Source organism: Ipomoea triloba, chromosome 4, assembly GCF_003576645.1.
Source record: "Ipomoea triloba cultivar NCNSP0323 chromosome 4, ASM357664v1".
NCBI classification, from domain to species: Eukaryota; Viridiplantae; Streptophyta; class Magnoliopsida; order Solanales; family Convolvulaceae; genus Ipomoea; species Ipomoea triloba.
In genome coordinates this window covers 23,537,779-23,551,566 of record NC_044919.1, presented here as the reverse complement: position 1 = coordinate 23,551,566, position 13,788 = coordinate 23,537,779, and the positions used below count along the sequence as shown (strand labels likewise).

Below are 13,788 nucleotides of genomic sequence, written 5' to 3'. Positions count from 1 at the left end.
TCACAAGAACCAAATCCTCAAAATTCAGCCACCAACATTTTGACACCTGGCTATTATTCACAGTTATATAATTCTTGCTGGGGGCAAACAACTAAAAAAATACTAAATTGAATATTCTATGTTTCAGGTGGGATGCAATGATTCTATAGCACATTGAAACAATTAAGTGAACTGGAACCAAGTTCTTTTTGGTTGTTTTCAGTGCAATAAACGAATTGAAAAAATATCTCCCAAGTTCCTACTCTAGTTTCTATTCTATTATACTGTTGATTCCTTGTACAAAATCCTTAAAGCCTCTCTATATCAAATGCATGCAGAACACTCAACAAAACTAGCACTCACATGGCTCCCTACTCCGTCACATTCATTGTCGTCTAAGAGTCTTGTGGCATCTAGCTCAAAAAGCTCTTCAACATGGACAGAGTTCACAAACAATCTATTTGGCGATTATGGAGGAATGGGATCTGGAAGTCATTCCCCGACACTAGGGAGGCTTTATGCTTGGGAGAAAAAGATGTATGAAGAGGTTAAGGTGAGAATGACTATACTCGTCTCTCTTCTACTGACTGACTGATTGGAATACTTCTAGTTATGATGCTTGCCTTCCCAATATTTCTGAGCCTTAATATAGAGTATTTGATCTAAGGTGCAATAATCAAATTAAAGTTACAGTCACTACAAGAAAAATGTACCAACACTTAAAAATCAACAGTTTTTGACAAAAGTGTTACCTTTTGTGTAAAAGACAATAGTTTTGGATAAAACCGTTGTCTTTGACGTAACACTTTTATCAAAGACAACGGTTTTTACCGAACCTTTGTCTTTGTGCATTTTGTCAAAAAACAACATTGCAAAGACAATGATTTTTTAAAACCGTTGTCTATGTGAATTTTTTTTTTAAATAAAAAACAACAGTTTTATATAACTGTTGTCGTTGGTGTGTTGTTTTAAGTGTATTTGCATACACAACACTAACCGTTGTCTTTGCGCAATTTTTTTAAGACAACGGTTTTATTTAACCGTTGTGATTTGTGTGTTGTCTTTAAGCACACTTGAATAGACAACACTTCAAAGACAACGATTTATTAAAACTGTTATCTTTGTGCACCCTTTTTTTTATTTAGACAACGATTTTATTTAACCGTTGTCATTGGTGTGTTGTTTTATATATATATATATATATATATATATATATATATATATATATATATATATATATATATATATATATAAAATTAAAATTAAAATTAAAAAAAATAAGGAAGTAGCTTGTGCTGCTCCCTTTTATTTTTACCACTTCTCCCACTGTCTTACATTGTTGGGAAAAGTGGGAATAGAGCCTTGAGGCTAACCCTTTGAGGGTTCGACCCCTCAACTCCAAAGTTTTTTATTTTATTTTATTAATTAGGGGCATTTTAGGAAAAAATAATTTTTCCCAAAATGCCATATGCAAATGCTTTTAAATGCAGCGTTTGCAAAAAATTACCAAACAATGAATTTGGCGTTTTAACAACATCGATTTCAACAACACTCAATAGACAATGATTTTTAACCGTTGTCTTTTCTTGAAAACACAACGGTTAAAACCTGTTGTCTTTGCGCAAGACTTACAACAATACCAGCTTCAACAACACTCAATAGACAATGGTTTTTAACCGTTGTCTTTGCGCGAGACTTACAACAACACTGGCTTCAATGACAAAAATTTTACATCATAGACAACAGTTAAAAATCATTGTCTATGAGCATTTTTCTTGTAGTGAGTTCTAGATTTCTCAGTTTATAGCTATCAATATGAGAAACCAAGCATATACATTAAATTGGAAATCATATGAGAAGTAATGCAACAAACTATGGAGGAAGCAATGCTTAAACCATATTATTAAAATAAAACATGAAACTACTTACAATTATCTCCACTGAAAAATATTATAGTTGATAGTATAAATAAACCAGCACCGGTCGGCCCACACGGTCAGTAGGTCGGCATCTCGGCCCGACCAGTTTGCGGTCGGGCCGCCTTGGACCGGTCGACGCTTCGCCTGGTTAGTAGATGTCATGTCGGGGTCGGCCACGTGCTCCATCCCGCTTGGGCAAGGAGCGAGGCGAATGCATGCACGCCACGTTCTCGCCATGCTGGAGCCCCGGCGACCGCAACTTTCCCCCCTTATAAATACCGCATTTATGAGGAGATAGAAGATCTTTGGCTGATTCTAGACTAAGCCTTGAAGTGCGCTCGGACAGTAGGAAAGCCCACTGCCGACCTGCCGAGCCCTTCGAGCCCTTCTTTTGTATTGTAAACCGGGTTTGGATCCTTTGAGTAGTAAGAGATCGTATTTCCCGTTTTAGCTTCGTGTTGCCGTATTTAGCATTATCAATAGTAGTAATCTGATTGCATGTCACACTCTTCTTTAACAGATCACCCTCGTTTTACTTTATGGGTATCAATCCATAGTTTTGAGCGATTAAAATTGTGTCCGAACTCAATTTCCTGTATGAAAATTAGATTATTAGTAATTAAGAAAAAATAAACATTCAACTTAGTTAATTGCAAAAAAAAAAAAAAAAAGTTTAAATACCATCTCAGGCCTTCTCCTAGCAAAGCTCTTTGATCCACAAGTATGTGCAACTTTTTGGTGTTTCCTACTTTCAGCATTTTTTCTACACATTTCCTAATAATAGAGTACAATACTAATATATTAGCCAAATATGACTACAATAATAAGCAAACAGATACCAAAAACATTACCTTAGATTTTTTAGACAAACGATAGTTGATAAAACTTAACCGCTGGTCTCTATATATGAATTCCAACTGGACACTTACTAATAAGTTCATCTTAGTTTAACGAAGGATCATAGAACTCTATCCACAACCTAGATCTGAAGTCCTTCCATTTCTTTCAAATATTTTGAAGTGTCCAAAGTTTTGCAATCACATCATTTTAGAAGTGAAATTTTGGCTTCAAATCATGGTAAATGTAATTATGAGTATTATACATTTACTTTTTGAATGTAGCAAATTACTGAAATTATTTTGTTACCTTGATTATTTTGACAAAGATATCTTCTTTATACTGTTTTAGCATTAATCTCCAATCAGTATAATTGATTGGAAATGAGCTACTTGACTGTGTCAACCCTGCAAGTGTTCCAGTAAATAATCCACCTGCATTAGTGACTGGTGTACCATAGTTGTCAAATGGGACTATGATTTGTTCACCTAATGGGAGTGTCCAAACTTCTTTAACTTTTAAATTTTTCTTCTTCACAAATCCTTCTCCATCTATCAATAAATGGAACTAAATTAATGTATTGATTTATTCAGACTTTTTGTACATGTCAATCAATATATATAATAATGTAAACTTACTAATCCCATCAACTTCCCACGCATTCCTTGTTTTTTTAGATGAAGATTGCAAATCTTCATTTTGCTCTTGAGGTGTTTCACTATCCTGAGTTTGCTCTTGATGTGTTTCATTATCCTGAGTTTGATCTTGATTTGGAAATATGTCTTCAAGTTGTGCATCATTCAACAATTGCTCATGTGTTGATGAAGAAGATTGTTGTTGAGACATTGGCCGACTCATATCCATCAACATTTTTTATCTTGGCTGATGGGGGATGGACTAAGGCTCAGCACTAGAAGCTTGGCGTAGATGAAAGGGGACAACCAGTGAAGGGAGAAATAGGGCTCGGAGAAAGGCATGATAATGTGGCGTAGGTTGGCTGAGGATGTGTCGATTGGTTGAGGCTCATGAAAGAGGTAACAAGGCAGCTGAAGATCTTAGACTAAGAGTGATTGAACAAAGCTATTGAAATAATTAATTACCTTGGAGGAAAGGACGAGTCAGAGAGAAGAGTCGGTTCGGACCGACCTAAGGGTCGTGACCGAGGTAAATAAAGGTGGTTATGGGAGTTTCCTAAAAGAGTCAGGCGGTTGAAGGCAGAAGATATGGAAAGAAGACCGAGATAGAGGTTCAAGGCCTTGAGAAAGATATAAGCAAAGAATTCCTAACTTGGTTATGGTAGTTCAGGGTTTCCAAAGGGAGAAATCCCTCCTAGCATGTATAAATAGAGGTTCAAAGCCTTGTGAAAGATATAAGCAATTCACTGTACTCAAAGGCAATTTATAATACAAAGAGGGCTGAGAAGTCACTTGAATTTCCGATCAAGTGATAGTCGATTTTCCGGTGGTGTTGGCCTGCCGTTCGACCATCCGTGGTTGATAAAACAAACATTGACGCCGTCTGTGGGGATCGATCAAAAAGTTGTGTGGTTCTAACTAACTGAGGAGATTGAAAGTACGCATCAATGGTGATCACTAGGAGTCGTCAAGGTCATGGACAAGGTAGGACGCCACCTCAAGTGCAAGCAAACGGTAATGCTGGGCAGACTGTTTCCCAAGGGAAGGACCTGCGAGAGCAGCAATCCTGCCCCCATACTGGTGAGTTGCGACAACAACTTAGTCGCCAGAATTTTCGTGCCCAGAGTGAGCAAGTGCGAATGGAGGATTCTATTGTTAACGGGGTTCGAGTTGTAGAAGTACCTCCGCTTCCTCCACCGATAGTACTTGAACACCCCGAGCAGCCTGGAATTCTTGTGGTGCTCGCTCGGTTGGCAGATCTGTACGAGCGAGATGTGCGCCTTCATGAAGGAGGTAGGCCCCCGTTTATTCAACAAGCGAGGCCCGTAGAACAAGAAAGGTCCGTCGCTTCGCGTCGATCTCCGACTTGAGCAGGGTTGAGAGGTGGATGTCAATCCATTTTCGATAGGTTGACAAATCAGGACGTGCAGGGCGACGAAAATCTGAATGTGCAGGAGGTACTGAGGGAGGTCGCTCCCAATGAGCCTACGAATAAGCGCGAGGGAAGGTATGACGATGTCCAAAGGCGGATCGAGGAATACTCGGTTTTAGAGGGTAGTGGGGAGTCCCCGGCTGAGCGAGAGTAGAGGTCGAGAGATGTCCTCGCATTGGCTAGACAAGTTCGAGATCTGCAAGATCAAGTGAACGGAAAGACGGACAATGCCCGAGCTTTCTTTAGGGCATGTTCCTTCTCTCAGGAGATTATGGCATATTGAACCCCGATGAAGTTCAAATTACCCGAGAACCTAACATATGATGACACAAGTGACCCCAAGGAGCACCTGATTAGTTTCCAAGCTCTGATGCAAATATATGGAGCAGGGGACCCTTTAATGTGCAAGGTCTTTTTAACTACGTTAGTTGGCTCGGCACAAAGGTGGGGCATGAAGTTGCCCGAACATTCTGTGAGCAATTTTGGGCAGTTGGTCGAGCTCTTCATAACCAATTACGCCGCCAATCTGCGTCCTAAGAAGAACTTCATTTACCTATCTGGAATCAAGCAAGACCCTAACGAGCCTCTACAGTTGTTCCTGACTAGTTGGCAAAAAGAAAGTTCAAGCGGTTGATGACTTCGATGATAACACAATGGTGATTTTGTTCATAGAAAATTTAAGGTTAGGAAAGCTGTATACTAACCTCCATATCGATTGGCCGACCTCGTACGCTCAGGCCATCCAAAGAGCCAATAGGTATGCCGATGCTGAGGATGCGATCAAACTGAAAAGAGTTCAAGAAGGAGGGTCATATCGACCTAAAAGACCTCGGACAAGGGGACACGACCAGGAAGATTTGATAAGAGTCCGCTAGGCCACCAAGAGACTAGTCGGAACACTGAAAGAACGGGTGTCCGGTCGTTTTGCCAGCCGCCGGTGACGGTGCCAGAGGTTCAAGCTCAACCTCCGCCACCCGAGGTACGACCGGCTAATACATCTCAGGCCACTGGATAGATTTCGGGAACAAGAAAGTATTGTCGGTTGCATCGATCGACCATTCATTCAACTGAAGAGTGCGCCGACTCCTCCTAACCAATGACGTTAGGGTCTGCCATAGCAGTGCGGGAACCCAAACCCAACCGGGTAGGGTAACCATGATAAAGGAAAGCAGCCTACTACAGGGAATGAGGAAGCAAACTAGAAAGGTAAGAATATCATCAACATGATCGTTGGAGGGCCCGAGAGAGGCGACTCAGCTAGATCTAGGAAGGCTTGGGCTCGACTGCCATACCTTGAAGCTATCTATGGGCGAGAGTCTAGTGTAAATGATGCATGTCATGAACCCATCACATTTATGGATGACGACTTACCCTTAGGGTTCAGGCCCCACTGGGATACCCTGGTCATAGCTATGGATATAGTCGGCACGGTGGTAACGCTAGTGTTGCTCAACACGGGCAACAATGTGAATGTGCTATACTTTGATACTTTCAAAGAGCTGGGATTGGACAAAGATATCCTTAGGTTGGTCATGACTCTCTTGGCGGGGTTCACGGGCAATTCAATTGAGGCAGAGGGTTCCATAAAATTGTTGGTCGAGATGGGCACTTATCCTAACGTTACTATCGTAGAGATGGAGTTTGTAGTCGTTCAGCTAGAATGTTCTCACAATGCAATCCTTGGGAGGCCAGGGTTTGAGGATCTAAGAGCTTTGATATCGTTGAAACACGTGTGCATGAAATTCCGAACGCCCACTAGGGTGGGAGTACTACGGAGGGATCAAAAGGTAGCTCGTGACCGCTACTTGCAATCTTGTCGCAGGATAGGAATGTCAGACCTACGGATTCATACCATCACCAAAAGGGAAGATATGGGGGAGCGCACTTTAAAACGACTCGAGCCGTCGGTCGAATTAAAGGAGGTAGAGATTGACCCGACCCACCCTGAAAGATGGGTGAGGATTGGAAAAGACCTTCCTAAAGCCGTCAAAGAATCCATCATCCAAGTACTAAGAAGGTACAAGATGATCTTTGCATGGGGACCAGAGGATATGCCGGGGGTAGACCAATCATTAATCACTCATCGAGTAGCAGTCGATCCAACCTATCGACCTATGGTTCAGAATAAGAGGCATATTTTGACAGATCGACAGGAGTTTGTGAAGAGGAAAATTGATGCACTATTAGCTACTGGGCACATCCGAGAAGTTAAGTATCCAAAATGATTGGCCAATGTGGTATTGGTCACTAAGCCGCCCGCATGGAGGATGTGTGTTGATTACTGATAAGCCTCCGAGATACCCATAAATCGAGTGCATATTAGGGTGTTTTGTCATGTTTCTAGCATCCTTACATGATGAATTATGATCATAAATGGTTTAAATTCACTAACCGACACACAAAAGCTACTTTTAGCCTAAAGGAGGTGAAACAGGAGCCCCGGGATCCAATAGGAGCGAAAGTTGAGCTTAAAGAATGAACCAGGCAAGATCGGAGCCCTGGAGGACTCAAGAGGATTGCCACACGCGTGTGAGTATGCGTGGAAACAATCCAGTAGCCTCCCACGCACGCTCACACGCGTGTGGGCTGGCGTGGATACTGCAATGCGCGAAAATTCACTAGGGTTGCTTTTCGAAGACTATTTAAACCCCTTTGATAGATTTTCAGAGGAATTATTCTATTCCCATTTTTAGAACTTCTCTTTCCAGTTTTATAGATTATTTTAGGAGTAGTTTAGATAAATCTCCATTGTAGAAGACAATAAGCTTGGATTGAAGGATTACTTCATTCTAGGTGATCTCTATTACGTTTCTATTATATTTTGCTATCTTGTTCTTGGATTAAATTAGCTTTTGTCTTAAATTTCATATCATGAGTGGCTAGTTTAATCTAGGGATTTGGATTGTGTGAAGATATGTTGCTAGTGTGATGATCTTATATCTATTTTTAGATCTAAATGCTTAGATTGTTGGATTATCTATACTTGTCTATTGATTGTTGTTTTGATGAGATCTTGTTTGGATTTGGCCAATCTAGATGAGAGATTGAGCTCTTGACTCTTTCATGTCTTTGATTAGAGTTAGGATTGAAGCTTTGTAACAATCATAGATCCTATGGACTTCTTAAGAATAGTAGGATAGTGTGTAGCTTAAGTGTTTGATAAAATTCCTCTTAGAGCTTTGGATGCTTGAAGGCATTCCTAAGTCAAAGAAGCCTTAGTACACAAAGGTGGAAAAGGACTAAGAACACACTCTTGAATAGCCAACATCTTTGTATTGTTTATCCATTACCTTAGACACACCAAGATGCAACATAGATGAACATTATCCAATCCCTACCCCTTTTACATATTTTCAAAGTCTTTTACTTTAATATTTTCTTGCACTCAAACCAACCCTTATGAACTCCCTTCACTCACAAATCACCACTCACCACACTCGAATCCCTTGCAAGACTCAATCAAGTAAACACCCGAACACTTGACACACCTCCACGTCCTTCTATCGAGACCGACACTCGGGGAGTCACTGACTTTCTGTTTTAACATAAAAATATCTTTTGACGTTTCACCCTATCACTCACAAATCACAGCATACGTCAAAATGGCGCCGTTGCTGGGGAAGGCAATAGGTTGTCATATGTTTTTGTTTACTTTGATTGAATGATTGCTAGATTTGAGCGTTGTTAATCGATACCACTTTCTTTTGTTTTATTTTTGTTTTATTTGCTTTTGCTACTTACCCAATTGGCTACATCTAGTCAATTGTGGAATCTTTGTTTCATTGATAATCTTACTAGGTGAGTGCACACGCGAGCAAAGGGAAATCAAGGCTTACTACGGCAAATTATTGCATGGACCATGGTCCACACAACTGTGTGAACCAAAAATAAAAAGTACATTATTTTTGTACTGATGGTACATTATTTTTGTATTGTAGGTACATACTATCAAATAATGTACCTTCAGTATAAAAATAATGTACCCTAAAATAATGTACCTACAGTACAAAAATAATGTACCTTTAGTAAAAAAATAATGTAGTTTTTATTTTTGGTCCACACAGCTGTGTGGACCATGGTCCATGCAATAATGATTGGGCTTACTACCCTACATTCCTGAAATCAATAGAGCAACTAGGAAGAAAAATACCCAAAGGTCACAAATGGCTTCATCAAGCGCAACAAGAAATCCACAAGGAAGAGGAGCTACTATACCAAATCCACCCCAGTTCCAATTATTCCACAAGCACCAATTAACCATGAAGAACCAATTCTTGAAGAACCACAAGCTAACAGAGCAAACAACCAAGAAAACATTCGTGAAGAAGAATACTATGGAATTCCTCAGGAACCACAGAGATCAATAGCAGATTACATGACCCCTGATTTTAATATGCACAGCTCGATCTATGTACCGCCGATGGAAAACGTCAACTTTCACGTGCATCCAACTATTCTCACACTAGTTCAGAACAATCAATACTCGGGAATACCATCCGAAGATCCCAATGCACACATAACAAGGTTCATACGAGCATGTGGGATGTACAGACAAGAAGGCGTTAGTGAAGAGATAGTTCGACTTAAATTATTCCCATTTTCAGTCATAGGAGAGGCAACACGATGGTTGGAAAGCCAAGACGACAATCATTTCAGATCGTGGCAGCAGTTGCATCGTGAATTCATGAACGAGTTCTTTCCCATCACCAAGACTATGAGGATTCGAAGACTAATACAGGAATTCAAGACAGGAAGGCTTGAGAGTTTGGGAGAGGCTTGGAGGCGATTCAAGGTTCTTAAAAGACAATGCCCGCAAGATCTGATGCACCCATGGGACATGATTAGCTCATTCTACGGAGGGCTAACCGATAAAGGAAAGATGTTGCTTGACTCATCCTCCAGCGGTGCCTTTGTCTCCCTAGCTTTGCCAGAAGCCGAAGAATTGATTGAGAGAATATCTAAGAATACCTCTTGTTGGTATGACCGACGAGGAGGCATATATGAAGTTGATAATCATGTGGCAAGTGAGGCAAAAATAGAGGCAATGAATCACGAAATCAAGAAGCTATAGGCCATGGTAGAAAAAATGGAAGGAAAACCCAAGCCTTGTATGGCTTTGGCACTTTACTGTTACATCTGCGGAGGACCGCATGATACCAATATTTGCACTTCTCTGTCTGCATCTGAGCAAGTTGAGGCGGTAGACTTTCAAAGGAACTCCAACTACAATACTTATGGACAGAATCAAAGGTCGAATAACAATTGGAAGCAGGGTGAGGGATGGAACAACAATGATGGATATCAAGCGCGAGGACAATACAATTATGGAAACAAGCCTGTTTATGGACAAAATGGCAAGAGCAGATTGATGTCAATATCAAGGCAATGGAGGTCAAATGACCCAGTTTAGGCCACAATACAACTCTCAAATTGACTTTACTCAACAGAGGAGGGATGATATCCGTGAAGTAGATGAAAGGCTTACAAGGACGATTATGGAATTGAAAAATATCGTGCAAATCTTAAACAAGAGATCACTCAGGAAATCAAACAAGAGATTTCTAGTCTTAGACAAGAATCCAAAGCTACACTTAAGACCATTGAGAATCAAATCTCACAAATGTTTAAGATGATGTCTGAGAAACACTACGGACAACTCCCTAGTAACACCGAGAATAATCCAAAAGAGAGAGTCAACGCTATTGATGCCAAGGAAGAAAAGCACAGAAATTGTGACCCGATGGATATTGTATGCGAAATATGCCAATGTAGGAAGGAAGGAAAAAGAAATGAGACTACCTCTTGTAGTCCTGATCTTGAATTAAAGAATGCGAGCGGTTCGTGCACAATTTCAATGAAGGAAAGCCATGAGAAAACCACTTCTGAAGTACGCTCCAAAGAAAAGGAGTTATCACGAGACAAATCCAAAAATGCAAAGGAGAAAGAAGCGGCACGAGAAGGTACAATTAATGCTTTTATCCGAATGTTTTTCAATAACAAAGAATGTCGCGAGTTATTTGAGAATGAAAATTGTGATACTTTTACTTGCTTAAGCCAAGAGTCTTCGGCTTGTTTAACTGAGGGTTACCCCAGAAAGAAGGGCGACCCTGGAGCTTTGTTGATTCCTTGTTCTATACAAGACATGGATCCTCAAAATTCTCTAGCCGATCTCGGAGCTTCGATTAATGTCATGTCTTCAAATCTTTTTGAAAAATTGAACTTACCAAGTTTGAAACCGACAAGGCTGACACTACGTTTAGCTGACGGGACCACACGGTACTCGGAAGGTTTGGCGGAAGACGTTCTAGTAAGAGTAGGAAAATTTCTTGTGCTTATCGATTTTTTCGTTTGTAAGATGGGAGATACAGATCCCCATGGTGCTTTAATCTATGGAAGACCATTTCTGGCTACTTGTCACGCACGCATTGACGTAAGCTCAAGGGAGATAACCTTGAGATTTGATGGACAAGCCTCAGATGATGACAAAGCAAGAAAAGAAGGGACTGATGAAGAAGTAAGGGCGATGGTCAGAACGAAAACTAAGTCAAAACCAAAGTGAAAAAATGACAAGCTTACATGGAAAAATACGTGGGTACCAAAATGTTTCCTACCCACTACCAAGGAGTATGGCTGAAAAACGAACAAGGTATAATGCGTCTAGCCAATGACGTAAACTGTGGCGCTGCTTGGGAGGCAACCCAAGATTTAATAAATTGTTTTCATGTTCTTTTTATGTTTTTGTTTTAATGTTTTGTTACAATCCAATGGTACCATGTTTTTGAAGACTAACTTGTAGGATTCGAGACTGGAAACTGGGTTGAAAAGGCCTAACACAAGTACAGGTGTGAAGGAAAAGACCAAAATCGGAGGAAAATATTGCACCGAGCTGACACGCATGATTACACGCATGCAGACGTGCATGAGAACAAAGCAGTAAGCCCACATGCACGCTCACACGCGTGCAGCCGTGCGTCGGAACAAAACAGTGAGCCCCCACGCATGCACACACGCGTGCAGCCCGGCGTGAAAACCCCCACGAATTAAAACCCCCTTTCGACCTTCCCACGCCATTTTGCACTCCAAAACCTAGTTTTCTTCTCTTCTCCGCACAAGGTATACTCCATACTTAAAGATTTGAGCATAGTGCTTATTTTCATCTTCAAAGAAGGTTAATACATCACTATCAAGGTAAAATCCTATCTTTTAACCTTTTATTTTGAATATCCATGAGTTTGGAAGATCTTGAATGTTGAAACTTTATCCTACATTACCTTGAATATTTTTGAATGATTTGAATTATTAAATAGGTTTATAGTGCTTCATAGAACTATCCTTTGATGTTTTCTTTCATTATTGATGATTGCATTGATGGATTGATATTTATCTTTGAGCTTCAAGTATGAACACCATTGTTGTACAAATGGGTTTATTGAATTTCTTGTCCAATTTATGAAATCGATGCTTGAATTGATGAGTAAACTTGTTATAGAACTATTATATGCCATCAATTTGACTTTCCACATGCTACATTGCAAAAATTGAATTTTCAATTTCAAACCCTAATTTTAGAATTTGGGGAAGAAGATGAAGTTGACTTTTTGAAATTCTTGACTTTTATAGTTGACTTCTTATTTGATTATCAAATTGAACTATCTTATGATGATGTTATGCATGTGTGTGATAATGGAATGATATTGTTGATATTCTTATGCTAGAATTGTTCAAAATATAGGGGAAACTATGGCGAAATTTTTGAAAATCCTTAACCCTATATGTTTGAAATCCATTATCTTGACAGGGAATTTTACATGAATGCATTGGTTACTTATTTAAAAGAGAGTTACTTAAAACCAATTACCAAGAGCGTTAATTTCTAAAATTTTGTAGGATGGGACGATATAAAGAGATGGCTAAGAAATCCAAACATGATCATGGAGAATCTAGTAGATCAAGAGCACGACCCCAAGTTGCAGTTTCACAAGCTCCACAGGAGCGAGGATCAAGGTCGCTTAGGCACTTGACACCTCTTCAGCGCACTCTGGTGGATGATTATAAAAGCAAGCAGTTATGTGTCGGTCGTTTCTTTGATGATAATATTCTGACAGAGTTTGGTTGCCTGAACGAAATTAATGGACTGATAAGGCACCCTCAACTCCACCGTTTATTCGAGTGGAGAGGACCAACATATGCGCCAGTGACTTATGAATTTTTGGCGACACTTGAGATCAGAAAGGAAGTTAATAATGCGAGGGAGTCCATCTCGTTCAGATTGTTTGGCAATCATTACAGCTTATCGGTTAACACTTTAGGTGTTACTCTTGGATTTCACACTGCCAAGAGCATTTCTTTACCATACTTCAGGAACTTTAAGGATGATTTCGATTCGGAGGTTGTAGTTGTTCAGTACTGGAAGAGCATAACTAACAATGCAGCTTACAACTCCTCCAACCTCAAGGCAAAGCTCATCACTAGGAATGCTTTGAAGGCTATCAGATTGGCCTTTGCAGTTAATCTCTCTGGTAGGACCACCAACCGAAACAAAGTCTACAAGCAAGATCTATTTTACATGTGATGTATGGAGAACGGGGTCAGCATCAACATGGGAGTACAAGCAAGGAAATGGCTTCAAATCCAGCTAAAGAGGAAGGTTCAGACTGTTTTCATTGGATCTTTTGTCACTAGATTGTGCCAGGGTTTGGGCCTAGCAGACCTTCTTTTAGGAGAAAAAGATGAGGGTCCCATGATTTCTTTCTCTGTTGGTGAGTTCTTTGTGATGCATCTTAAGTTGGGAGGAGATGATGCGCCGGACTTGGAAGTTTCTGATGACACTGATGAGGATAATGAAGAGAATGAGGAGGACGAAGCAGCTGCAGCACAGGAGCAAGGCCCTACTTCGATGGAATGGGAAGCATCTCAGACTTTCCATAGGCAGCTCCATGATGAGCAAATGAATTATTGGCACGAGCAGCGTACATGGCAGGAAGGC

At 40.3% G+C, this 13,788-nt stretch overlaps 1 protein-coding gene across 1 annotated transcript; it reads left to right on the top strand.

The window, feature by feature from the left end:
- Positions 1 to 398: 398 nt before the first annotated feature.
- On the top strand, positions 399 to 13,383 carry LOC116017653. Its single transcript, XM_031258274.1, has 2 exons — positions 399 to 532; positions 12,690 to 13,383. The coding sequence occupies exons 1-2, from the start codon at positions 498 to 500 to the stop codon at positions 13,372 to 13,374; spliced, it is 720 nt and encodes a 239-aa protein (XP_031114134.1). The 5' UTR covers positions 399 to 497; the 3' UTR covers positions 13,375 to 13,383.
- The last annotated feature ends 405 nt before the right edge of the window (positions 13,384 to 13,788 follow it).

What these genes read in the sequence shown, in the direction of transcription:
- LOC116017653 (XM_031258274.1), top strand. Translation starts at nt 498, where the DNA reads ATGCTTGGGAGAAAAAGATGTATGAAGAGGTTAAG. An exon ending in AGATGTATGAAGAGGTTAAG is followed by an intron (nt 533 to 12,689) that starts GTGAGAATGACT and finishes AAAATTTTGTAG; the next exon opens with GATGGGACGATATAAAGAGA.